A 27,672-nucleotide genomic window follows, 5' to 3' on the forward strand; every position below is an offset into this window, starting at 1 on the left:
TGAGCTTTGTAGTTAAAAAAAAAAGTCTGACTGACGTTATTCCTACATAAGCAAATATTGTCATCAGACTCTCTCATATGCACCATTACCTGAGTAACAGCTGCTATATGTTACAAAATTGGATGTTTTTCTTACTGATGAACAAATAGCATCTTTCAAAAATTTTGAAAAATACATCTAATTGTAAACTAAATTATTCATAAAGAGTTCTGAGAGAAACGAGGGAATCAACCCTGATTACATAAGTCTTCTGCCTGTTTAGGACAGGGAGAAATATATTCTGGTATTGCTAAAATAAGCAACATGAAAACAGATGATGTCACAGCCAAAATACCTACACTTTATGTTAGACTTCATATCTGAAAACATGATTACCAGTAGCTCATTAGTGTTTTAACATGTTTCACATTACTTTGATGAATAAACTAGACAGATGGATATTAAATTTATTAAAAGATCTACCAAGATCAGCTGGGCTAAAGTTTGGCAATTTGCGTTTTCTTGTGTCTGTTTGCAAAGCTTTTGTAATTCTCTGTGTGTTCCCAATCCACTTTAAATGCTTCAGTGTTTTATTTTATATCTACAATTCATGCAAAGAGAGCACTCAGGAGCAGCTCTATAATAATGAAGTAGTGTATAATAATGATAGAGAAAAGAGATTTTTAGGTAAACAAACTTAATTTAGATCCAAGTATTCAAGGAAATATAAACATTGCATAACTTTTTTTCTGAAGGATTTATGATTTTTTTAAAACAATACTTCAAAGCTTAGATAATATGGTGATGGGTGCTACCAGAACATTATGTATAGATATAGCCTTTTAATTTTCAAGAATACATTAAAATTTTTATTGAAGCATATAAGTAGAAGATAATCTGCAAATATCTTTATCATCTCAATTATTTATTGGAGTTTAACTCTAACTTCCTCCACCTCACCTCCCGCCCCAAGAGAATGTCTATATTTCTAAAAATAAAGACATATGAACTCGTAAAGCCACATTCATCTATTACAGGTTATGAGACAACGAGAACCTCAGCTCTTATTTCCAACAGCAAATTAAACCTGAAAAATCAGACCCTTTAAAACTAACCGTTTGTTCATATTAGTAGCTCCCAGAACAAATACACTGATTGGAAATGGTAGTTGGCAGAATTCATAATTCAGATGCAACAATTTAATGTGGTTCCTTAGTATATGTTTTTTTATTGTACTTATCCCCAAGTTCCCTCTGTAACAGCTACATGCATCTGATCATCTTCCACATGTGCAGAGTTTTAAAACAGTCTCGAAAAACTGACTTTTACAGCTGTCACATGAGAGTTACCCCAGAGCTTTTAAAAGTTGGTCTTTAGAGGTACACAACAGAAGAGTCAGCCAAAAAGTAAAATAACAACAACAGTAATAGTCACAAGTCACTGTAAAATCATCGTCTTTGTATGTGTGACAATTTGTTCTGAACAGAAAGGAAACAACAGACAAACAGCAGCAGGATTGAGTTATAAAAAAGGACAACTCCTCAAGCACAGATGGAATATATTTCCTCATTTTCCTTTTCTACCACAGTATTTGTTCTGAATAAATAAATAAATAACAACAGGCATATTTCCATTCCCCTTTCACCCAAATAAGACATTGCAGAATACCAATCAAGTGGCTATTTGGACTGAACACTGCTGCTTTTTAAAATACAGTAATATAAATGAACTACAAAATGTACACAATTCATACAGAGTATTTTCCCAGTTCTGAATAACGAGCCTGAAGAAGACATTAAAACTGATTCAAGGTCCTCACTTCACATTTTATTGCACAATAATCTTGCGTGTGAAGAACAACTCCTCTTGGCAAAGACTGAAGCAATCAACAAGTTGCTGCATGTGACATTTTATTTCTGGAAGGATTAGATGAGTGACACACAAACAGCAGGTAAGTTACATCCCGAGAGCAGCTATCCAAAAGTGAAACATTTTTCATTACCTTTGTAGCAGAGTTTTCCAATAATTTAGGTGTCCTTACCTTGTTAATTCACAGAAGTCTAATGCATACAGTTAAATAGTGAATGATCACTTACAACAACAACTGGCTTATCAAGCATTTTAACAACATGGAAGTATATAAAGGTCTTTCCTAGTAGGCACATGAAAATTCTTCAAAGAAATGTACATCCCAGCATAGTTGATCTCTTTTCTAGGCCCTGGTCTACACTAGGACTTTAGGTCGAATTTAGCAGCGTTAAATCGATTTAAACCTGCACCCGTCCACACAGTGAAGCCCTTTATTTCGACTTAAAGGGCTCTTAAAATCGATTTCCTTACTCCACCCCTGACAAGTGGATTAGCGCTTAAATCGACGTTCCCAGCTCGAATTTGGGGTACTGTGGACACAATTCGATGTTATTGGCCTCCGGGAGCTATCCCAGAGTGCTCCATTCTGACCGCTCTGGACAGCACTCTCAACTCAGATGCACTGGCCAGGTAGACAGGAAAAGAACCGCGAACTTTTGAATCTCATTTCCTGTTTGGCCAGCGTGGCAAGCTGCAGGTGACCATGCAGAGCTCATCAGCACAGGTGACCATGATGGAGTCCCAGAATCGCAAAAGAGCTCCAGCATGGACCGAACAGGAGGTACGGGATCTGATCGCTGTTTGGGGAGAGGAATCCGTGCTATCAGAACTCCGTTCCAGTTTTCGAAATGCCAAAACCTTTGTGAAAATCTCCCAGGGCATGAAGGACAGAGGCCATAACAGGGACCCGAAGCAGTGCCGCGTGAAACTGAAGGAGCTGAGGCAAGCCTACCAGAAAACCAGAGAGGCGAACAGCCGCTCTGGGTCAGAGCCCCAAACATGCCGCTTCTATGATGAGCTGCATGCCATTTTAGGGGGTTCAGCCACCACTACCCCAGCCGTGTTGTTTGACTCCTTCAATGGAGATGGAGGCAATACGGAAGCAGGTTTTGGGGACGAAGAAGATGAGGAGGAGGAGGAGGTTGTAGATAGCTCACAGCAAGCAAGCGGAGAAACCGGTTTTCCCGACAGCCAGGAACTGTTTCTCACCCTAGACCTGGAGCCAGTACCCCCCGAACCCACCCAAGGCTGCCTCCTGGACCCAGCAGGCGGAGAAGGGACCTCTGGTGAGTGTACCTTTTAAAATGCTATACATGGTTTAAAAGCAAGCATGTGAAAGGATTACTTTGCCCTGGCATTTGCGGTTCTCCTAGATGTAGTCCTAAAGCCTTTGCAAAAGGTTTCTGGGGAGGGCAGCCTTATTTCGTCCTTCATGGTAGGACACTTTTATCACTCCAGGCCAGTAACACATACTCGGGAATCACTGTAGAACAAAGCATTGCAGTGTATGTTTGCTGGCATTCAACCAAAATCCGTTCTCTCTCTCTGTGTTATCCTCAGGAGACTGAGATATAATTCATGGTCACCTGGTTGAAATAGGGTGCTTTTCTTCAGGGACACATTCCTGCTGTGCTGTTTGCCTGTGGCTGAACAGAAATGTTCCCCGCTGTTAGCCACGGGGAGCGGGGAGGGTTGAGGGGGTAGTCACGCGGTGGGAGGAGGCAAAATGCGACCTTGTAACGAAAGCACATGTGCTATGTATGTAATGTTAACAGCAAGGTTTACCCTGAAAGAGTGTAGCGACTGTTTTATAAAATGTGTCTTTTTAAATACCGCTGTCCCTTTTTTTTTCTCCACCAGCTGGATGTGTTTCAATGATCACAGGATCTTCTCCTTCCCAGAGGCTAGTGAAGCTTAGAAAGAAAAAAAAACGCACTCGAGATGAAATGTTCTCCGAGCTAATGCTGTCCTCCCACACTGACAGAGCACAGACGAATGCGTGGAGGCAAATAATGTCAGAGTGCAGGAAAGCACAAAATGACCGGGAGGAGAGGTGGAGGGCTGAAGAGAGTAAGTGGCGGGCAGAAGACAGGGCTGAAGCTCAAATGTGGCGGCAGCGTGATGAGAGAAGGCAGGATTCAATGCTGAGGCTGCTGCAGGACCAAACCAGAATGCTCCAGTGTATGGTTGAGCTGCAGCAAAGGCAGCTGGAGCACAGACTGCCACTGCTGCCCCTCTGTAACCAACCGCCCTCCTCCCCAAGTTCCATAGCCTCCACACCCAGACGCCCAAGAACGCGGTGGGGGGGCCTCCGGCCAACCAGCGACTCCACAACAGAGGATTGCCCAAAAAAAAGAAGGCTGTCATTCAATAAATTTTAAAGTTGTAAACTTTTAAAGTGCTGTGCTTAAAGTGCTGTGTGGCATTTTCCTTCCCTCCTCCACCACCCCTCCTGGGATACCTTGGTAGTCATCCCCCTATTTGTGTGATGAATGAATAACGAATGCATGACTGTGAAGCAGCAATGACTTTATTGCCTCTGCAAGCGGTGATTAAAGGGAGGAGGGGAGGGTGGTTAGCTTACAGGGAAGTAGAGTGAACCAAGGGGCGGGGGGTTTCATCAAGGAGAAACAAACAGAACTTTCACACTGTAGCCTGGCCAGTCATGAAACTGGTTTTCAAAGCTTCTCTGATGCGTACCGCGCCCTCCTGAGCTCTTCTAACCGCCCTGGTGTCTGGCTGCGCGTAACCAGCAGCCAGGCGATTTGCCTCAATCTCCCACCCCACCATAAATGTCTCCCCCTTACTCTCACAGATATTGTGGAGCACACAGCAAGCAGTAATAACAGTGGGAATATTGGTTTCGCTGAGGTCTAAGCGAGTCAGTAAACTGCGCCAGCGCGCCTTTAAACGTCCAAATGCACATTCTACCACCATTCTGCACTTGCTCAGCCTGTAGTTGAACAGCTCCTGACTACTGTCCAGGCTGCCTGTGTACAGCTTCATGAGCCATGGCATTAAGGGGTAGGCTGGGTCCCCAAGGATACATATAGGCATTTCAACATCCCCAACAGTTATTTTCTGGTCTGGGAAGAAAGTCCCTTCCTGCAGCTTTTGAAACAGACCAGAGTTCCTGAAGATGCGAGCGTCATGCACCTTTCCCGGCCATCCCACGTTGATGTTGGTGAAACATCCCTTGTGATCCACCAGAGCTTGCAGCACTATCGAAAAGTACCCCTTGCGGTTTATGTACTCGCCGGCTTGGTGCTCTGGTGCCAAGATAGGGATATGGGTTCCGTCTATAGCCCCACCACAGTTAGGGAATCCCATTGCAGCAAAGCCATCCACTATGACCTGCACATTTCCCAGGGTCACTACCCTTGATATCAGCAGATCTTTGATTGCATGAGCTACTTGCATCACAGCAGCCCCCACAGTAGATTTGCCCACTCCAAATTGATTCCCAACTGACCGGTAGCTGTCTGGCGTTGCAAGCTTCCACAGGGCTATCGCCACTCGCTTCTCAACTGTGAGGGCTGCTCTCATCCTGGTATTCATGCGCTTCAGGGCAGGGGAAAGCAAGTCACAAAGTTCCATGAAAGTGCCCTTACGCATGCGAAAGTTTCGCAGCCACTGGGAATCGTCCCAGACCTGCAACACTATGCGGTCCCACCAGTCTGTGCTTGTTTCCCGAGCCCAGAATCGGCGTTCCACAGCATGAACCTGCCCCATTAGCACCATGATGCATGCATTGGCAGGGCCCATGCTTTCAGAGAAATCTGTGTCCATGTCCTGATCACTCACGGGACCGCGCTGACGTCGCCTCCTCGCCCGGTATCGCGTTGCCATGTTCTGGTGCTGCATATACTGCTGGATAATGCGTGTGGTGGTTGATGTGCTCCTAATTGCCAAAATGAGCTCAGCGGCCTCCATGCTTGCCTTGGTATGGCGTCCGCACAGAAAGAAGGCGCGGAACGATTGTCTGCCGTTGCTCTGACGGAGGGAGGGGCGACTGACGACACGGCTTACAGGGTTGGCTTCAGGGAGCTAAAATCAACAAAGGGTGTGCCTGTACATCAAGGAGTATTTCAGGCAGGACTGCACGGAGGGTTCCAATAAGAAATGGTGCACCAAAGTTATCGTTGTTATTGGAACAAGGAGGTTAGCCTGGCCTCTGATTGATACATGGCTAGATTAACCTCACTGCGCCTTCTCTGTGACTGACTGCAGTGTGATCTAGACAGGGGAGGAGGAAAATGAGTCCAAAACAAATCTGGTCTATGTCTTGTTCTGACCCACTCCATCGATCCTTTACATCTTTGGCTGGCAGCAGACAAAAAAGGCGCGAAATGATTGTCTGCCCTTGCTTTCACGGGGGGAGGGAGGGTGGGAACGGGGTCCTGACGATATGTACCCAGAACCACTCGCGACAATGTTTTAGCCCCATCAGGCATTGGGATATCAACCCAGAATTCCAATGGGCAGCGGAGACTGCGGGAACTGTGGGATAGCTACCCACAGTGCAACGCTCCAGAAGTCGACGCTTGCCTCGGTACTGTGGAAGCGCTCTGCCGAGTTAATGCACTTAATGCACTTAGAGCATTTTCTGTGGGGACACACACACTCGAATATATAAAACCGATTTCAAAAAACCCGACTTCTATAAATTCGACCTAATTTCGTAGTGTAGACATACCCTAAGTAAGTCACCAGGAACTTCTAGAATAGGATACTGCTACACAATATTGATTCAGATATAGGCACATCTAAAATCAATGATCTCCGAATCAGTCAACCAGTTACAAACACAATCTACTTTTCTGTGATTAAAACAATTTTTAGAGGAAAGTTTCTTTTTTTGTTGTTTGTTTGTTTGTTTAAAAATAGGGCAGGGAGACAAATCTGTGTATCTAATTCCCCTACTGATGCCCTCAGGATCTCATAATTTCATCTTGCTTTAAGACCCACACAAATGCCCATGCCATTTAACTTGGGGAAATCATCATTGAGCAATAAAAGGCACTAATTTCTCAGGAGTCAATTGTGCTGCTTGCCTAAGTATCAGATTATAACCCATGAGCCCTGGAAGCAAGAGATGATTTTTGACCTGAAACTAAATTCAGCTCTGTGTCATGGTGGTGGGGAGCACTTCCAGTTTCTTAGCTGGTCCTGTTAGAATTAAATCCCTTCAAATTTCCTCATCTTTGTTCATTATTTTTGTTTGACACTATTTTTCTTGTCAACGAATCCTCCATCTACTGCATATTCAGTAGTCTGGAGAAAATCAGTAATGCAAAATCCCTTTAACTACTGATACAGAGGGGTGAGCATCACTTTGGAAAAAAAAAATCCAGAAGTAGAAAATCCAATGTGGATGGCAGACAGATTTACCTAAGAGCTCCTCCTTTTTACTAGTAGATTAGAGAAGCTAAATTCTGCTCTTGGGTGCACCTGGATGGCTCCCCTTGAAGTGAGGGGGAGCCGCCCAGTAGCACACAAGGACAGAATCACTCTCTTTCTATACCCATCATCTACCAAAGTCTGCACTCAGATGTACCACTGAATGGGGGCTTCTCAGGTGCATCTGAAGGCAGAATTTAACTGTAAAACAGATTCTCTTTTTGGTTGTCACTGCAGATCCCGACTGGTTTCAATGGGAGCTGCCTGGTCATATATAAGGTGAAAATTTGTCCCATGACAAACAGCACTTGATTCAGAAGAAATTAGTTTTCTAACCTAAACAGAAGCGAGACCAAGTAGAACAGTTCTTCTTGCTGCCCATTCACAGGGGTACCCTACCTACTGATAGTTCCACTCAGACAGCTCTTGAAGAGCATCTGAAAAGTAAATGTTTTATCTAAACACAGCAAATATCTGCTTCTTCACACACATTACATTGGTTTTAGTACATTTAATTGCTAAAAAGTAAAATTACCTGCAGCCTTCGATATATAACTTGTGCCCAAAAGCTACAACGTTGATTAAAATCACCAACCTGCCATACAATTTAAAACAGAAGATTAGTCAAATATGGTATTATAAATCTATTACATTAGTAATACAAAATACCTGTTATTGCACTTTTAAAAAAGTTACCTGAAGAATTTCCTTTAGACTATGCACAGTTGGGGGCAGGTACAAATTGGAAATCTGTCCTTCCTCACCTACATTGACATGTCTTGGATCAGGCTGAGCCGTAAGAATGTAACAAAAGCTGGGAGGAGGAAGGTTAGTTTTAATCTGTTGAAAATAAATTTAAAAAATGGGAACCAATTAAAAGTATTTCAATATGAGCAATAATGATAAGTAATAATACTTAGGACTTACATCACACATTTTCAAAGTGCTATGCAAACATTTAACTGATACAACACCCCTGTGAAGTAGGAACTGATGAAAATTTAATGTTTTCATGTCACTTGTGAAATCAGTTTGTAAGAGTCATCCTTTTTCCTAATTTGACATTGATCCATAGCTCAAAAATATCACACAGTTTGGCACAATGGACAACCACTATGACTAGTTTGTGACAGGGCAGTTTTGAGAGTTACGAATTCTATGATTTTCATGTTTTCAAAAAAATGTGTGACTTCTGAGACTTCGGGATTTTTTTGTATGTGGGTGGGTGACAGTAAACAGCTGAAGCAGCTTTACTGAGAATGCTGAAAGCTGCCAAGTTAAATCCTGGGCAGCACAGAGAGAAAATGGAGAACAGCAGCAATTCAGCAACAACATGAACTTTTCTCTCTGCTAGGACCAGCCCTTATTTCCCTTAAACTGTTATGTGATGGAATAACCACACTAGCAATCCCCATTCAAAGAGGCCTCAAACTGGAATAGCTTCTCAGGATGCAGGGTCAGCTCTATACTTTTATTTTTATTTACCAGTTTGTAAAATTCTACTCTGGGGATGTTGTTTAGGAGTTAATAAAGCACTTTATATAATAAAGGAAAGCTGGATTAATGAAAACAGCTGTTCAGCCATTAAAAAGTACTTCCACATAAGAAAAAAAATGTCAAAACAAGATGTTTCCTTTTGAATATATCAAAAAAGATAGTTTGGTGTATGTATGGCACAAGAGAAGTCTATTCCAGAGACCTCTTCATACAGTAACATTTTATTATTCATATTTTTAATTATATCTAAAGAATGTGCTTTCTAGACACATTTATATCAATAACAAATGTATCAAAATTAAACAACATACTGCCAAAAATTGGAAGCAATAATAAACTTCATTGTGGCATCTTCAAATATTAGAATCCTAGGTTTGTGAAATACACTTGAAGTGTATGACAATGGAAAGTTTCCTCTCTATTGATTATTTATTTATTAAAGTAAAAGAATTTAAAACCAAATAAAAGTCAAAACAATATTACACAACATTTAAGAGTTCTGCTCCATACATAGATGCTCCCACTGCTGCCTACTTGTTGCAGCACATACATCAATCAATCTTTTTGAGACTTGTGAAATACCTAGATTGTATGAGGGGTGAATCAAGGACAGACCAGTAGTTTTATTCAGAATTGGTCTTGCTTTTTTAGGTTAAGTCAGAACTTTAATGGTATTATTTTAAAACATCAGGGTTTTAATTTTGTTCTCCAATGTAAACCCCTTAGCAATGTAAAAAGTATGTTGTAGCGAAGAGATTCATGGGATTTTTCCCCTGGAGTAACACACGATCACCTTTTCAATTTCCTTTGTGTTGGTTACTTTTTTCCCCATGGGTACGTTTCTTTATTTTTAAATCATGCACACCCAATTTATAAATCTGTATAGCACCTAACACAATGGGGCCCTGCCCTGGATGAGACCTCTAGGTTCTAATGTAATGCACATAATTAAATAACACCAAAACCTTCTCTCCAACATGAGAGTTATACAGGAATACCAGAACAGCATAGGCACTTGATTCTCAATCATTAAAACAACAACACATCTCAAAACTTTCCCATCAGAGTAATCCTCCCAAACAACACACAATAGACAAAGTTTCTTTTCTGAATATAATATCAATTAAGGGAAATTAACAGATAAAATCCCAGATTTGCAGTGCACATTAGCATCACATTTTAGTTTGAAATTCACAGAAATGCTCACACTATTTTTTATTATGCCAAGATTGTTTTAGTGCTCAGTTAAACCTCCAGATGATAATCTTTACACAGGATGAGTACCACAATCAGAATCACTCCAGCATGCAAAGGAAGTTAGAACAGCCCTTACTTTGACCTGTAGAACGGTCCTGTCCTTGCTGAGTTCTACAGTTATATTTTCTGGTTTGCCTTCATAGCATCTGATCTAATTTGTATTTCCTGTAGAAGGAGAGGACTACCAAACTAGCGACCAACGCTGTATTCCACCATGACGTGTAAAGAGAGTACACATGGAGTACACATCTACAGTGGTAGATGAGCAGTGGCGGATTAGCCACTGGGCCAACAGGGCCTGTGCCCGGGGGGCTCTGGAAAAATGTACACCCCCATGTGCTGGAGGGGATAAGGGGGGACTGCAGGCAGAAGGGGTGGGGAGGAGACCCTACAAAACAGTAATCCGCCTCTGTGGATGAGATCAAGGTGTTGGTCTAGGGCAGGGGAGGCCAACCTGAGCCTGAGAAGGTGCCAGAATTTACTAATGTACATTGCCAAAGAGCCACAGTAATACGTCAGTAGCCCCTCATCAGCTCCCCCACCCCCCGCTCCCAACACCTCCTGCCGGCTGGCGGCCTCACCAATCAGCGCCTCCCCCTCCCTTCCTGCACCTCCCTATGAGCTGTTTCGTGGCATGCAGGAGGTTCTGGGGCGGGAGCGAGGGCAGGCTCAGGGGAGGGCAAGGGAAGGGGTGGAGTGGGGGCAGGGCCTGTGGCAGAGCCAGGGGTTGAGCAGTGAGCATCCCCCCCAGCACACTGGAAAGTTGGCACCTGTAGCTCCAGCCCGGGAGTCGGTGCCTATACAAGGAGCTGCATATTTATTTCTGAAGAGCCGCATGTGGCTCCGGAGCCACAGATTGGCCACCCCTGGTCTAGGGGATGGGGGTAGGCAGTTAGTCTAGAATGAAGGGAGAAGCACTAGAGCATAGCTGTATGGCTAAAGGGACTGGGAGAATCTGACAACCCAAACAAACATGTGCACACTATACGTACAAGACCTTTAATTTTGGATGAAGAAACACAGTTCAGTAAAATACACCTTACCGCTTCACAGTCTTGACTTTGACCAGGAACTTTTAGAGGCACTAATGGAGGCCACAAACTGTCTATCAGACTGAAAAGTCCCAATGCCCTTAGGAAAAAAAATACAACCTGATTCAAAATATTTTCAGTTGAACATGCTGCATTAAAAAGACATTTAATTTGAATCTTCATATGATTGTGAAAACAAATCTAAGCCATATTTGTTCATCAGATTGATTTTTGTGGGGCCTAATTTAACCCCCATGGTCTCTGCTGCAGAGCAAGAGAGAAAAAGAAAGATAATTAATTGCTAACTATCAAAGTTTCATTTAATTCTTTGCCTATAAAAAGATGCAATATTGATAAACACTGACACTGTACATGACACATATCAATCCAGTTCCTTATTCAAGAGTTTTCAATCTAGAATATTTGCAATAAGCAGAGTAAAACTAAATTTGCTGCTGAACTAAAAATGTTTGACTTTCTTGCTTTTCTCTGACCTCAGAGGTCTACTGGCCATAGAACCTTATAAGAAAGCCAGGGTAGATGTGATATTCTAATGTACAAAACAAACAGGATTTTGTTTTTATTTTAGTTATTTTTAAAATAACATCGAGCGTTCATTATACATCATAAAGAAGCACAAATGGGCACAGTCCCACTTTATTTTTCCTTTGCATTTCATCCTTTATCCATTTTTTTAAATCTAAGTACTCTATTTTGCATTTAGAAACCTACATACAAAATGGACAAACCCCTTGAATAAGTGGACTGGGGTGAGACAAGTTTAGGGAAAGAGGAATAACGGTGGATGCAAATAAAAAAGAAATGAATATAATACTTTGCTCTTCTTTAATGTCTTCCATTCAAGGATCTCAAAGTGGATTATCAACATTCACAAAGCTGATTTTATAGTACTTTGTACACCTTTGATATCCCTCCTACTATTAGCTGTGCTTTTCAGATGGGAAAACAGTGGAACAGCAAAGTTGACTACATGTGTCTAGCAGAGCCAGGAGGAGAATCTAAGGGCTTGTCTACATTCAGGAAAGTTAAGACAAATTGAAAATTTATAGAAGTGTAAGTTAAAGCACATTAGTTACAGTGCATTAAAGCCCTGTTTGGTCACTCTCATTTATAAGTAAGGTGGCCTTGATGTTTGTGGGAGGCAGCGTGGTCTCATGGCTAGTGCAGGGAGCTGCATTTGGGGATTAAGCTACAGGAACCAAGGCAACCTTACTTCTGTATAAGAGACTATACATAGAGGTTTAATGCGTGCATGTGGAGGTCGCAAAGTAAGAGTGGAATAGTTAACACTGGCAATAAACTGTAGAAGCTCAGCTGCACAGATGACCCATGCCCTGCCTCCAACACCCAAGGGATGATTCTGTCTCCTCCCAGAGGCTGTGTTGGTGCCTCACACAGGAGGTGTGAAGTTTGCTCTTATTACTTACATTTCACCAGGGAAGGGTAACTGACTTTTCTGTGTACAATGGGAAGCAGCCTATCTTGCTTGAACTAGAAGCACCTAATCGCTACTCTGAAACCTAATTGCACAGTAATTCACACCACTTGTTTACAAATCAGGGAAACAAAATTACTTAGCAACTGTCTATCTACTAAATATCTTGGCTCCACACTTTCCTTTGATGTTATTAGTCAGACTAGTGGCATGGGGGTTATAATACCAGAGGGATCTGCAAAGGTAGAAATCAAGTTGTGCTTCTCTCTCTCCCAGGCTGGAAATTCTGTTTTGGAGCTCTAATAAATTGGTTAGTCTCTAAGGTGCCACAAGTCCTCCTTTTCTTTTTGCGAATACAGACTAACACGGCTGTTACTCTGAAACCTGTTTTGGAGCTGTTATTTGTGAATGCTGGGGGAGTATCAGTCACTGCCCCTTCCAAAGGGCCTGCTTCCCCACCCACATGGAATCCAGAAGGCATTGTATTTGCATATCAACACTCCAAACAGTCATGGACTTTGCTTCCTAGGCAGTTGGGGAGAAGGGATTGGAAACCACACAGGGACTATATCCTCATCTTTGGAAAATGGTTTCCCCGAACAATGAATGAAATTAATCCTGCACAGCAAGCTGGTACAAGGCCTATGCAACCCTCATGTCCCACCTGAGCCCAAGTTTCAAGGATTGAGGGGTGCACAGGCTGTGTGTATGCAGGCCCTCTGGAAAAGGCTGTCTGTCACACAACACTGGTAGCACTTGCTATGGAACCGAGCCAACGTGTGCAACTACAGCGGGCTCTGCGCTAGAGTGAAGGGTCAGGGTTGACCCACAGTGAGTAAGGAATTTCTTTCACTGTATAATAAGAAAGGTGAACTCCCTGCACATTTGCTCTGTGTTTGTGCATGGTAGTGGAGGGGGGAATAATGGCAATTTTTTTTTTTTTTACATTTTTGTGACAATGTTTTTGAATATTTTTATGACAAAAGAAACATGGACAAAATAAAAATAAGCAACAGGTGCAAGGAAAAAACCATCATATTTTAAATAATGTTCTTCTTACCTAAAACAGAAAGAATCTAATCTAATACTCTGTAGTCTTATTTTTCCTACAAAAAAAGGGTTGAATCCCTTTTGTAAATTAAAAACAAAACCCCTCAACTATGGAGTCATGACCAGCAACTCCATAACAAACTAAAAGATGCGCATGGAAAAAATCCTTCCATCCCACGCCGAATGCAGAAATGTGTTGTCTATCGATAACCATAATGTACAAGGATGCAGGGAATAGTCATCTTATGACAAGGACCCCTCTCCATGTCAAATGCTCTCCCTTTCTCTTGCCCTGAATCTTTCCAGCTCTGCTCACAGCCCATACAAGTAGGAACTGTTCAGGTTTGTTTTTACATCCATTATACTTGAAAATCATTATTTACAACTTTACTCTGAAAAGTTGAACATGCTGCCTCTTTTTCTGTAGATCAGTAAACTCCAACTGTCCATCTGAACCCTCAGTTCTGGTTGAGGTTTTAATAATCCCTATTGTTAAACAAGTTGAACACACGGTTGACAGAATGAAAAAACAACACCACCACAAACGAAACCACCACCTCCTGCATATGCAAAAGTAACTCATGACCTATTTAATAAATCATCTTAAACCACTGAATGGAACAATTACTAGAAGATAGATGCTGATATGAACAATAACAGAGACAAGTAGCTGCCACCCCCACCCCCTTGGAATAAAGAATGTGCTGCCCCGTTCTGAGGCTGCTTTCATTTATACACCCAACCACCTCCCTCCCCAGTTTCACATTTCAGCAGTGTAATCAGGAAACACAACCACCTTCTGTTTCTTACCTTTTGTCTTTTAGTGTGTATGTGTGGCGTAATCTGTGATTTTTGATAAAGAAGGTAGATATTATTGACATCTGTTTAATAGATGGGTGAGCTGAGACTTTGACTTTGTTGACACTACAGACATTTTTGATAAATTTCTCAACACTGCTAACACCAGCAACATTAGAAGCTCTAATATAGACAGGTGTTTAGCTGCAGACAATCTTTTGGCACCATGTCACCTTACCCTGCCGGGAGAAAGTTTAACTGATGCACTTGAAGCTGTTGACTATGTTTCTAGATTAGATCTATATTAGTTTTTCTTCAGCAAAATGCAATTTATAAATATTTTTACTTAAAAATCATGACACAGCAAATTCAGGAGAAAATGAGACAGGATAAAGAGAAAGGATAAAGACCAAGACAGACAAAAGAAGAAAAGGACAAAGAAGAAAGAAGGGAGAGAATGGGTCTACGAACTAGTAAAAGGTAAGAAGCTAGGTAATGTAGTGTAATGGTTGCAGAAGGGGACAGAAAGCAGGAATCCTGGGTTCCATCCCAAGGTCTGCCATAGGCTTGCCATGTGGACTTGAGCAAGTTACTTAAACCTCTTTGTTTCTCAATAAACTCCACTATAATGGGCATAATATAGACCTACATCACAGTGGTGTTGAAATTAATACCTTTAGAGTGTTTCAGGATCCCCAGATGAAAGGTGCAAAAGATCTACATGTCCTGATCACAGCTAGAATTGGAAGAGAAAGTCATATATGAAAACAATATTCTTCTTTCATTTCCAGCTAGAGAACGCACATCTTGTGAGAAAACTTGATCTCATGAGACTTCCAGCCCTGTCTATAGGCCAAAGACATTAGGATATTTACCCAAATTGAATCTTCAATCTTTTGGCTTACTCATCAATACTAGAGAACACAGTAGCGAATATCTGGCATACACACCATCTTTCTTTTGGCTAAATCACCCTGTCAGTTTTCCAGGGAAAAGACCATCCGTATCGTAGAACACATATATTACCTCAAACATGTTCAGTGGAATACACTTAATGAAACAGAATATGGTACCTGGATTTGGCAGCATCAGGGATACTGGAGAAGTGCAGCATAGAAAATCTAAAGTCGTGGCTGCTGGAAAGCACAGAGATTACACAATTCCTTGTAGGAACTGGCATCGGTACCTCTACCAGTCCATGGTGCTGACCTGAATTTTATGGGTTAGTAGTTATGACTTGCTGCTGATCGCATCCAACCAGAAGACTACAGGGTACAAGAACTCAGAGAGTTCTGTATCAGGAGAGGACCCTCTGGGTGCCTGGCAAAAACACTTGCACTGAGGATAATACCGAATTGATAAAAACTTTATTGAGATTAACAAAAGAATAATAAATGCTATGAAATTTATGACTGCAAAACAGTGAAATAATTCCAACCCCCCTAATGGTAACATTCCTATTATAAGTTCTTTAATTTAACATACTCACGTCCTTCCTTGAGGACTCGGTAATAGGAGGTGAAGGACCAGCCTTACTCCTGGCATGCCCGAAAACACGATGGTGCTGGCTTCCCCAATAGTTAGGAATGTTGAGTAGTTATACTATACTACACAAGCGGAGCTGAGAGCATGATAGAAGATAGAATGATAGGTAGATAAAAAGATAGTCTATAGAATATAGCAGAACAAAGAAAAGAAAGAGCTAAAGACTAAAAGAGCGCAGAAAGAGCTACAAGCTAAAAGACTGCTAAAAGAGCTCAAGACTCTTCATTACAAGTTATTTTATAGGATCCTGACACTATGTAATTCAGGCCCAACCTATTATACCCAAAACTTATTTGCGTACCCTAAGAAATGTATGGGTACCCTTATTCTATATGTTAGTGGATTATGACACTTACTCTCTATAAATTAATAAGGATTATCTCACTCCAAAAACCGCCAACCTAGGCTCTCTTGGTGACTTCCAGGTTGTGGTATACACTGCAGTTACCAACCGGTTGCAGATGCCAGATAAACCTGTTCAGTGTTGTATACACTGTTGGTTCCCCAAAGTTCAGGGACCATTCCTATCCATTCCTATGTGCCAAAGGTTACCAGCTTTTATGCTGACTTACTCTTAACTGATTATACTTTTAGCTATTTAGTGGATCTTACCGGATATAGGCCGGTAGGCTTCTTGCATTTCAGCAAAACTTATTCTATGTATAATTATTAGGAAACACGTATCATATGCCTCAACACATCCTAAATTCATAGGAATTAATACTGATAAATATAAGAATGAAATGGATTAATTCAGAAAGAGAAACATATTATTTGATACAGCTGCCTGGATTAGTAGGATATATTAGCTAGCAAAGTAATCCTATGGGCTATAATGGGGCCTGCAGAGCTTCTTCATCTAGTTGCTGAGTAGGATAATTATTGCTTAACTGAGCCTCTTATAACAAATATAAGTCTTATTTCCAGCAATATAGACATACAGGCCCTGCAACCCCAGCATACACTAGAGAGAAGCCAAACTGCTCTTAGAAAGCAATGGTCTTCCACTGTCTTTGAAACTTTCTGAAATTACAGAACAAAAAATCTCTCTTCAATACTGCAATAAAAATCGCAAGAAAATGTTTTATTTCACCTCTTTCCCCCCCAGCTTTAGTAAAAAAATATTACAGAAAGAGACAATTTTAAGACACAGGTGTTTGGGGTTTTTTTGCTTGCATCAGGCAAATATTACAACACACAAAAATAATATTAAGGGGGGGGGGTGGAAGCAATTACTTACCTTCCATGAAAGATTTCCATTTGTTCAACACTAAAAACAAATCCACCCCCCAACCCCATCCCACACACGGCATAAATCTGAACAGTCAAAAGACAAGGCAAGCCAAATGTAAATCTGTACTTGCCAGTCAGCACTGCTTCCTCAACTTCCCTTGTTATGCATAGTCATTGGAGAATGTATGACATGAAACAATATACACTCTTAGATTTCAGCTCTCCATACACCTATGGGAGCCTGGGGGGAGGAGGAAGTCAAAACCTGGAACTAATAACTCAGTATTTCAGTCAAATTGTACTTTTTTTCCGTTTTTGTTAACTTTAGCTAGTGTGATTACATTCTTTATGGGACATTAGAAATTACACATACTGCATGGAATAATTTGGATAGTGCTAACCAAAAACTAAAATCCATATCACATCACTGAGAGACTGAAATGCTTTCTTATACCATATGAGGCCATTTTGTACTCTCAGATATACATATAGGTGGTGGTGATAGATAAAAAATATATCCTCACCAGTTTAACGGGCCACTGACAACCTAATCAATAATCAAAGTTTGTTAAAGGAAATAGAATACACTCAATTAGATACTAAATTAGTTTTGATAATCTATGCAGTTATTAAAAACAGTAAAGAGTAAAAGTATCTTAAAACATTAACTTATTTAAGTTATGCTTTAAACTGAGGCACTCAACTTATAACCACAGCAATTACTAAATGGTTTCAAGGACCTCAAAACCTCAGGGAAGTGGGCGGTTCCTTTAGATGGCACTCTTTCGGAGGAGGAAAAACCAAAATGAAGGAAATTACAATTTCCTTGCTCTCTGGCCATTGCATGTTTCCTGTTACCATCCAGCAATTGAAGAACCATCTTTGATGGCAGTTACCAGTCATCTATGTGGTCCTGCATAACTAACCATGTCTTTTTAGAAAGCCAGTATGTGAAACAGAGTATTAGAAAAAGTAAATCAGAGCGAAGGGTTGGAAGAAAAGATAAGGGAGAGAGAGACCCTGAATTTCAGGAAGGGCTAAGTGATGTACTGACTAATACTAACACTTGTAGCTAATTTACATAAAGATTAAGATATGTGTGACAAGACCTCATGCAATAGGTGCCGACTATCCATGGGAAAAAAATAGTGGGTGCTCAGCACCCACCGACAGGCAAGCGGATCAGCTCCTCCCCCTCTCCCTCAGTCCCTCCCACCAACCGGCGGGCCCCACCCATCAGTTCCTTCCCCTCCCTCCCAGCACCTTCTGCCCATCGCGATCAACTGTTCAGAGGCATGCAGGAGGTGCTGGAGGGGAGGGGGAGGAGCAGGGGAAGGAGGCGAATGGGGCGGCAAGAGGTGGGGTGGGGGTGGCGTCTTGGGGAATGGGTGGAGTTAGGGTGACCAGATGTCCCATTTTTGGGGGGACTTTTTCTTATATAGGTGCCTATTACCCTCCACCCCCATCCCGTTTTTTCACAGTTGCTGTCTGGTCACCATAGGTGGAGTGAGGGTGGGACTTGGGGCAGAGCAGGGGGGTCGAGCACCCCCCGGGGAACTCAGGAAGTCAGTCCTCTGCCTCATACAGAACATAAACTGCTCATCATAGACGGTCAGGCATAATCAAATAAATCGTATTTCTATAGTATTTCCCATCAGAGGAGCTTATAATGATTTAAAAATACAGTTCTGCCAAAACTTTTTTAGCCAAAAAATGCAGATTCAGGCTGACTGAATTTTGCATTCACCAAATTGCTTCAGTAAAAAAAAAAAAAAAAAAAAAAAGTAAAAAAAAAACCCCTAAATGTTTTGTTTTGACATTTTCAAAATAAAACACTTAGATTTTTTGATTCAAAACAAAAAGTTGTTTAATTTTATTAAAAAATAAAAAGTGTTTATAAGAGCTCGAAAACTAAACCAAACACTTTATTTTAGGTCAAACATTTGTTCGACCCAAAATTATTTTTTCCCTTTTTAGCTCACTGAAAATTTTGATTTTTTGTTTCAGGTCAACCCAAAAAGATTTTTCCCCCCAAAACAGCCAGTGAACAACAAAACCAGTTATCTGCACAGCTCTATTTAGAAACACTGGGTAAAATCCCCACCGAAGTCAATGGCTAAAATCCCATTAAGTTCAGTGGAGCCAGGATTTCGCCCATCAATGAGGTAAACTTTACAACAACTTCCAAACATAGGTATTGTCATAACAGACCACAGGACCAGCTAGTTCAGCATCCAGCCTTTGACAGAGACAGAAGGACTAGATGTTTCAGAGGAAGATGCAAGAAACCCTGGAGTGAACAATTATGGAACAAACTGCCATAAGAAAAGTTTCTTCCCAAACCCCATCAATAATGTAACTTTGGAGGTCTGCATTATCTATAGAAATGTCTAATCCTTTTTTGAATCATGGTAAGGTTTTAGCATCAATTATATCTTTTAAAGCGAGTTCCCAGGCTAGTTAGGGATCATGTTAAAGTATTTCTTTTTATCACTTTAAAATTTGTCTTTGTTTTGTTGATTATGCTTTTATATTCTGAGAAAGAATAACTAGAAGAAATGGTTACTCATCCTGTGTAGTCACTGTGGTATTTTGAGATGTGTCCCCTTATGGGTGCTGCACACTAGGTACGCTTGTGCCCCCTGCACCTTTGATCGGAGAGTTCTCATAGCAATGTGCGTTCGGCCCACATATGTGTATTACTCATACTATATGTATATATATATACATATAGTATATATATATACTATATATATATATATATATATATATATGTAATACATATATGTATTACTCATACTGTGTATTACTCATGCTATATAATAATACACATATGTGTATTATTATATAGCACTACACACGCGAACCAGACTCAGGTCCTTCTCTACTGTGAAGCTCTATAGCAAAGAACTCCGAAGCAGAGGAGAAGGAAGGCAGGTAGTGGAGTACCAACTGAGGGACACATCTTGAAGAACCAGTTATTGAACAGAGTGAGTAACCATTCCTTCTTCTTCAAGTAGTGTCCATACACTAGGTGACTATGGAGCAGTTCCCTCTAAGCAAGAGGGGGCTTCAGAATTGAGTCCAATACCAAGAAAGTATAGTCAAGCTGAATGCAGCATGAGAAGCTCAGTCATGAGCTATGGCGTGATGCTCAGCAAACATATGTATAGAGACACAAGTCACAGCGCTACATATTTCAATGATGGGAACATTTTTGAGAAAGGCTTTAGAGGTAGAAATAGACCTTGTAGAGTGAATTTGTATGAGCAAAGGTGCTTGGATATTGCAAGATTGATAGCAAGAACTAATACAATCGGATATCCATTTGAAAGTCTTCGTTTAGAGACTGCAGACCTCTTTGTCTGCAAGCGAGACAAATAATTTGGGAGTCCATCTGAAAGGTCTAGTCTTGTCAAGATAGAAGGCCAGGGCTCTCCTTACATCAAGCATGTACAACAGCGCTTCTTCTTTGCTTAGGTGAGGTTTAGGATAGAAGATCAGAAGGTCAATGGGTGGGTTAAGATGGAACTTGGAAGATATTTCTGGTAAAAACTTGGGATGTGGTTATAATGTCATCTTGTCCTTGAAAAATAATTTGAAAAGGGGGTATATGCCATAAGGGTCCCTATTTTCCCAACTCACTGAACCAAAGTGAAGTTGTTTTAATTGATAAATGGAAGAGTGAGCAGGTAGCCATGGGTTCAAATGGTAATCTTGAAAGGCATTTAAGAACCAGACTGAGGTCCCAAACTGGAGTAGGACTCCTGATTGGCAGAAAGAGATTTCCAAGCCCCTTGAAGAACCTCATGGTCATTGGGTGGGCAAATCTGGAATAACCTTCGACTGGAGAATGGAAAGCCAAGATAGCTGCCTGGTGGACTCTAATGGAGCTCACTGACAGGCTTGTGTTTTTTAGTTCTAGGGTATAGGTCAGTATAGCTGGCAGCAATGAGATTGTTGGAAGAATGTCACACCAGCAGGCAAATCGTGTCCAATTTTGTACGTAAGTGTAGCATGCACACTGTTTTTTTTGATGTGTAACAGCACTCTCTTTACTTCCTCTGAGCAGGTTGTTTCTAATCCCATGAACCATCTACCATCCATGCGTTGAGATGAAGAAGTCCAAAATTGGGGTGAAAGATCTTCCTGCCTTCCTGGGAAAGGAGATCAGAAGTGGCCTGGAGAGTGATTGGTGAGTAAATGGCTAGCTTTATCAGGTAAGAAAACCACGTTTATCTGGGCCAGATCAGAACTATTAGAATAACTCTGGATTTGGCCTTTTTTATTTTGAGTAGAACTTTGAATATTAGAGGAGTTGGGGAAAATGCATACAGTGGACCCAATGACCACTGAAGATGAAAGGCGTCCCCCAAGGAATGGTGATTCAGCCCACATCTGGAGCAGAACTGGGCACACTTCTTGTTCATTGCCAATGTAAATAGCTTTATTTGCGGGGTGCACCATTGCTGGAATATGTGGTGTAGTATGATGGATGGTATTCAAAGAAGTACCTGTTGAGTGTGTCTGCGGTCACATTCTGAACTCCTAGAAGGTAAGCTGCTGTGATGACAATCTGATTGGGTATGCACCAATGGCAAAGCTTGACAGCCTCAGCACACAGAGAGGGGGATCTTGCCCCTCCTTGTCACTTGATATAGAACATACAAGGCATGTTATCCAACAGGACCTTTATTTGTTTACACCTAATTAGTGATAAAAACTGGAGACAGGCATATCTGAGTTCCAGGAGGTTGATGTGCAGAGTGGTCTCCTGAGGCATCTACCGGCCTTGGGCTGAGTGTCCAGATGTGCTCCCCACCCTAGCAGGGATGCATCCATCATTATGACACTGTTGGGGAAGCGTGGGTGAAAGGGACTCCTGCACAAACATTCTGAGGGTCTTTCCACCAAATGAGTGATTCTTTCACACAGGTAGGTATGGACAGTAGCGAAGTGAGACTGTGATTGTTCAGTGCCACATAAACAGTTCTGAGCCACCCATGAAGGCAATGCATTCAGAGTCTTGTATGGTCTATAACAAAACTGCCAGCTGCCATGTGCCCCAACAGTTCTTGACTGGGGTCTGAGGGCTGATCTGGATTGTACTATGTTGGATATGGCCATGGATCTGTGCATTGGGAGGCAGGCTCTTGCCTCTATTGAATTTAGATAAGTGCTTATGAATTCTAACTTTTGTACGTGAGTCAAGGTGGATTTTTTGAATGTTCAATTGTAGGTCCAAGTTGATTAAGAGGTCTACGGTGACACAAGTTGCCCATGAGTTTACATCCAAGGAGTGACCTTTCAGAAGCCAATCACCTAGGTAAGGGAACAAAAGAATTCCTTTTCTGCAGAGGTGTACTGCTACTACTGACATAATCTTCAAAAAGACCCTTGGGCAGAGGACAGGCTGAAAGAGAGCAACCTGTACTGAAAAACAGTCATGTCCAACCGTAAAAGGTAGAACTGTTTGTGAAATGGGTGGATCGCTATATGGAAATATGCATCCTGATAGTCTAGGGCTGAGAACTAATCCCCCTGGTCCAGTGATGAAATTATTGCTGCAAGTATCACTATTTTGAATTTTTGAACCTTCATGTAAGTATTGAATAGCCTTAAATCTAGGATGGGTCTCCCACCACCATTCTTTTTTTGGAACCAGGAAATATCTGAAATAAACCCCCTTCCCTCTGTGCTGCCTCAGAACCAGTTCTATAACACCCAAGAGTAGGAGAGAGTCTATTTCTCGTCGAAGCTGGTTCTCATGAGAGGGGTCCCTGAAGAGGAATGGGAAAGGAGAGTTGGCAGGCAGAAGAGAGGTAACTTTTGTGTTGAGGTCTGTATGATCTCTGGGAGCTCGATAATTGGGTGGACAAGATTTCTGCACTGTCTGGGACTCACTAAACTTTTCTCTTGTGGGCACTGGGCAGGTGTATAGACACTGAGAAAATGCAAAGTAGCCTTGCAGTCCTTCAATGTGCATAGTGATTCGTCCGTGCTATAATCGAACAGTTTAATACTCCATCAAAAAGAAGGGCTTAAACCATATTTTGGATCTCCTTTGGATATCCTGAAAGCTGTCGCCAGGAGGCCCTCCTTCTAACTACAGCTGTAGAGATCGAATGAGTGGGAATATCAGCAGCGTCGAGGGAGGCCTGCAGAGATCTTCTGGCGAGCCACTGGTCTTCTACAATAATGGCCTGAAATTGCTCAGTATGTTCAGCTGGTAGATTCTCAATAAAAGAACTCTCAGCTTGGCATAATTTGTATGATCATATTTAGCCATAGTTTTTTGCAGATCCCTCTTGAGGAAGTTAAAGAGTCCGCAGTTCTCTTGATGAATTGTTAAATCTCTTTAAAATCATTTGGAAGGGATGGAGGAGGTGGCATAACTCCTTCATCAGGTGACAAAGAAAAGATGTTGGCCAGTGGAGAGATGTCTTCATCAGCTCTAGCTTCCTGTTTCTCCCAGGTTTCTCCCTGAGGTTCCAGTCTCCTATAGAGGGAAAGTGATGAAGGTTGCCTATCTCTGTGATGGGTGGTGCTTGAGGCCCTAGAAAGGCTGGCCCTGGTGATATGCTGCCCAAGGGTCCCTGTATGGCCAATGAAGTGATGTATATGGTGTGGTGGCGGCATGCATGGATGTTCATACAAATGAGATGGTGGTTGAGGTTGTCTCTCGTGACTTCAGAGACTTCCGGAAAGGGGCCTCTATAGCGGTAGTGCCCAAACTTTTCCTGTTGTGCCCCCCTTACCAGTAATGAAATCTGTCCATGCTACTCCTCCATTACTGCACAGTTGGCTCAGCAGAGGAGCTTAGGCTGAAGGCAGAGCTGGGGATGGAGGAGGAGCTGGTCTGAGGGCAAAGGGTGAATGAGGGCTGAGCTGGGCTGGGGGGGGGCAGGGGGCTGAGTGGAGTTATGGCCGGAGCTGGGCTGCAGGCGGAGTGGGACTGGATGGTACTTCCTCCCTGCCTCTCATAGGGGCTAGCCTGAGCCCTACTGCGCACCCCCCAAATGCTCCTCCATACCCCTCCTAGCAGGGTATACCCTACAGTTTGGGGACCACTGCTTTATAGGGATGGAGAGGAGATCCCTGCACAGATATCTGGGAAACCGAGGCAAGATCGTCAAAAGAATCCTGCTCTTCCACTCTGTCATGGTGAAGCACTGGAAGAACCCTGAGGTAAAGCCACCAGTACTGGGCAAATCTGGAAGTCCCTGGTACAGAGAGTATATTGGTCCTGAGCAGTGGTGAGTCAGGCATGTCAGACACAGCTAGGTCTCGGGGAAAGCAAAACTCCTGTGATACAGAGATTGTTGTTGGTACTGTCTCCCTGGCCTGCACCAAAGTGATAGTGGCCGAGACAACTGATGATACCATGAATCTCAACCACTCTGAGAGGAGACCAGACAGAGGCTGAAAGGGCTTCTTCGGTACCGAGTGAGAAGTAGTAGAGCGCTTCTCGCCACTTTGCTCTACTGGTGGTACCGTTGACCTCTTAGAACCTCAGACTTTGCAGTCTTTAGGTCTGACAGTGCCCTTAGTACTTGAGGAATGAGCAGCTTTGTGGGTACCAGGTTGGAGAGCAATGGTTGCCAAAGTAGCTGAAGTCATTGGAGATCATGATCTCTTCAGGATAGATTCCCTACCTGGAGAACTTGAGGGACAGTCTTAGCGGAGAAATCTGCGGTATTCCTCTGAGATGCCCTCGAGGAGTGGGGTTCAGAGGCAGTGGACTTAACTGGGGAGCGGTGCGTAGAGTGGTGCCGTGGCCTTGGTCAGAAGACAGGTGCAGCAAGCTCTCCATCATAAGGAGACAAAGTTTGATCTCCCTGGAGTTTTTTTTGGCTCTACATTTTAATGCAAGGCAGAATTTGCAGTTTTGGGAAACAGGAGATTCTCTGAAGCAATGTATGCAACAGGAAGGAGTATCTGTCATTCATTGAGATTGCCTCCCAGCATGACAGGCAATGTTTGAAACCAGGAGAAACGGGCATAACCTCCCAGTAAAGTAAAAACTATCTATATAGAAGAGGAGAGAGAGAAAAAAATTGAAAAGTTTTTTTAAAACTAGCATTACTTACTACTACTAAGAAAACACTATAATAAACTACACAGTTGACGTAAAACTCAATGCAGACAACTGCAAAGGCTCCATCTCAGGCCAAAGTGGTTGAAAAGGAACTGAGGGTGGTTTGCTCATGCAGCCTTATATCACAACTGCATGAATCACAAGACCGAGTAACATTCATGCATAGGGCAAACAGATGAGAAATCTCCGATCAAAGGCGCACAGAGGGCAAGCGTACCTAAAGTGGAGCACCCATAAGGACACTACTTGAAGAAGAACTAATAGTTTGCTTTTGGAATTGTTATCCTGAAGTCACTTAGTGCCTGCCTGACCAGGGAAAAAGGTTTATAAACTAAAGGAAAACTTATTGTATGTATTCACAGATTTCTAGGACAAAAGGGACCATTTTTATCATCTAGTCTGACCTCCTGATTAACACAGGTCATAGAGCTCCCCCCCAAATATTTCCTTTTATACTAGAGCATATCTTTCTTTAAAAAAAAAATCCAATTTTCAATTAAAAATTGCCAATGATGGAGAATCCACCATATCCATGGACAAATTGTTCCAAAGATTAATTACTTTCACTATTAAAAATGTACACCTTATTTCTAACACCATTCAGAACTAAAGTACCAACACAGAGAAATCCATAAGTGTAGACAGACAAGCACCAGGTACATCACAGCATACAATTTTAACTTCCAGTAAGGAACCATTTCACAGGCAATTTGCAGGTTACTTTTCCCCCCTCATGCAATCTTTTATTGAACACACTACTCAATCTTTACACATAACTGCATCCACTTGGGTAGTAATCATACTGAGGCTATCTTGGAAAATGTGGAGTATACTCCAGAGGGGAGGTGACATATAGGCTGGAATGTGTACAGCTTGGACATTGCTATCTACGTCCCTGGAGGAAACCTGGGGCAATCTCACTTCTCTTTTCCCAAGAGACTAAATTTATAAGATTGGCAAGTGGGCGGGGGGATGTTGAGAAATATAGAATATACACATCAAACACTAAATGGCAACAAATTTCACTGTGTCTGCTCTTCTCTCTCCAAACCTTCATATTATTTTAGTCTCTGTTAGGTTGACGCAAAAGGTGCAGGTCAGGGAAGATAGGTGCAGGGAGGGTTGGTGGACCAATGTGAATGAGAATAGCGGAGAGGAAAAAGATGCCGAACCACATGCTATTAATCCAGCTTCTACAGTAATGACTTGTATAAACTGAGTAAGTCACGATAGCTTCTCTGTGACTCCACACTATCCATCTGCCATATAAGTCAGCCAGATACTCGACAATGATGTCAGGGGAAACATTTCTTCCTTTAGTTTCCTAACAGGGGAAAGGGTTCATTGCTGTGAGAGCCTTGCAGAAGGTGTTCCTTGTAGACACTAGGGCCCCAATCTTAAACCAGTCCAATGGGAAGCCTTCCATTAACTTCAAAAAGCTTTAGAACAGGGCCTAAATGAACTGCATAATCCTAGACTGTCCTTTGAACCAAAGGCCCATCCCAACCCCAACAATCACAGAAGTGGAGAGAGAGCCCCCAGTGACCGTCTTCAAAAAACAACACTGGGAGACCCTGTACCCAACCTCTTCTCTCTTCCCCCACAGTGGAGCTGCATGGGGATTACTGCAGCCCTACAGCAATAACCATCATAATTCCAATGGTCAAGATCTGCACGGGCTGCTCTGGGTCAGGATATTGTTGGATCATATTAAAGAAGTTCTGTATTAAAATCACAAATGAGTTTGATTCCCCATAGTTTAAATTCCAGGGTATTACTAATTAAGAGGTCTCTTGGTTTTTGCTACTGTTTCTCTCCCTCTACGTGTGAAACCTGCAAGCTGCTAATTGCGTTAGTACATTCTAAGACAGAGTCTGTTCTCAAAGCAATTCACACAGAGAGAGACTCAAAGCAATACTCTGTAACAACAGAAACAGCACCCAGAGACTCCCCGCCCTTTTGTTGTATTAACAATTGTGATTAAAATAGAGATAGAGGATGTATGTGGATGGATGCTTGGTGTGGATAATAACTGAATGATCAAGGAAGTGCCAGCCTAAGAATCCAGTGTCCATCGGCTGAAGAAGGCGTCAAGTGGAAATAACCAGAAGACCCCCGGAGGGCAGACTGGAATCCACCCAACAGCCTCAAGAATGGGAGAACCAAAGAACAAGATAACATCTAGCAGCACAGAGCCGTCAGGAATGTGCTATCTGCTGATTGATTCAGCAACAGCATAATGAAGCAATTCCCATAGACTGGCATAGGAAGAAATTCCTATAAAAATGGACTCTAGAAAGCGAGAACTTTGGGGTCTGATTCTGCAAACCAACTTCCAGGAGCATCAGATGAGCATCTGACACGGCTCTGCTCCCTCCTCAGCTTCCAGGCCACCTGGCCAGTGGCTTGGCATGAGCAATTCTAAGGCTGGTAACTATGATAACAACCTTGCAGAACCT

General features: G+C 42.2%; 2 protein-coding genes across 6 annotated transcripts in view; one reads left to right on the top strand and one right to left on the bottom strand.

The window, feature by feature from the left end:
• Window positions 1-27,672, bottom strand: part of SPIDR (scaffold protein involved in DNA repair) — a 335,489-nt gene that overhangs the window by 13,162 nt on the left and 294,655 nt on the right. For 3 of the 5 annotated variants that reach the window (XM_073331245.2, XM_073331244.2, XM_073331242.2), the window contains 4 exons: window positions 14,350-14,382; window positions 11,046-11,133; window positions 7,945-8,088; window positions 7,784-7,843 (listed from right to left, as the gene is read on the bottom strand). In XM_073331245.2, coding sequence (XP_073187346.1) covers window positions 7,784-7,843; window positions 7,945-8,088; window positions 11,046-11,133; window positions 14,350-14,382 — 325 coding nt within the window. The remainder of the gene's footprint in view (window positions 1-7,783; window positions 7,844-7,944; window positions 8,089-11,045; window positions 11,134-14,349; window positions 14,383-27,672) is intronic. The other 2 variants (XM_073331247.2, XM_073331243.2) reach the window with 1 other exon arrangement.
• Window positions 857-4,229, top strand: LOC140907928 (uncharacterized). Its single transcript, XM_073335022.2, has 2 exons — window positions 857-3,134; window positions 3,709-4,229. The coding sequence occupies exons 1-2, from the start codon at window positions 2,552-2,554 to the stop codon at window positions 4,227-4,229; spliced, it is 1,104 nt and encodes a 367-aa protein (XP_073191123.2). The 5' UTR covers window positions 857-2,551.

Source organism: Lepidochelys kempii, chromosome 2, assembly GCF_965140285.1.
Source record: "Lepidochelys kempii isolate rLepKem1 chromosome 2, rLepKem1.hap1, whole genome shotgun sequence".
Taxonomy (NCBI): Eukaryota; Metazoa; Chordata; order Testudines; family Cheloniidae; genus Lepidochelys; species Lepidochelys kempii.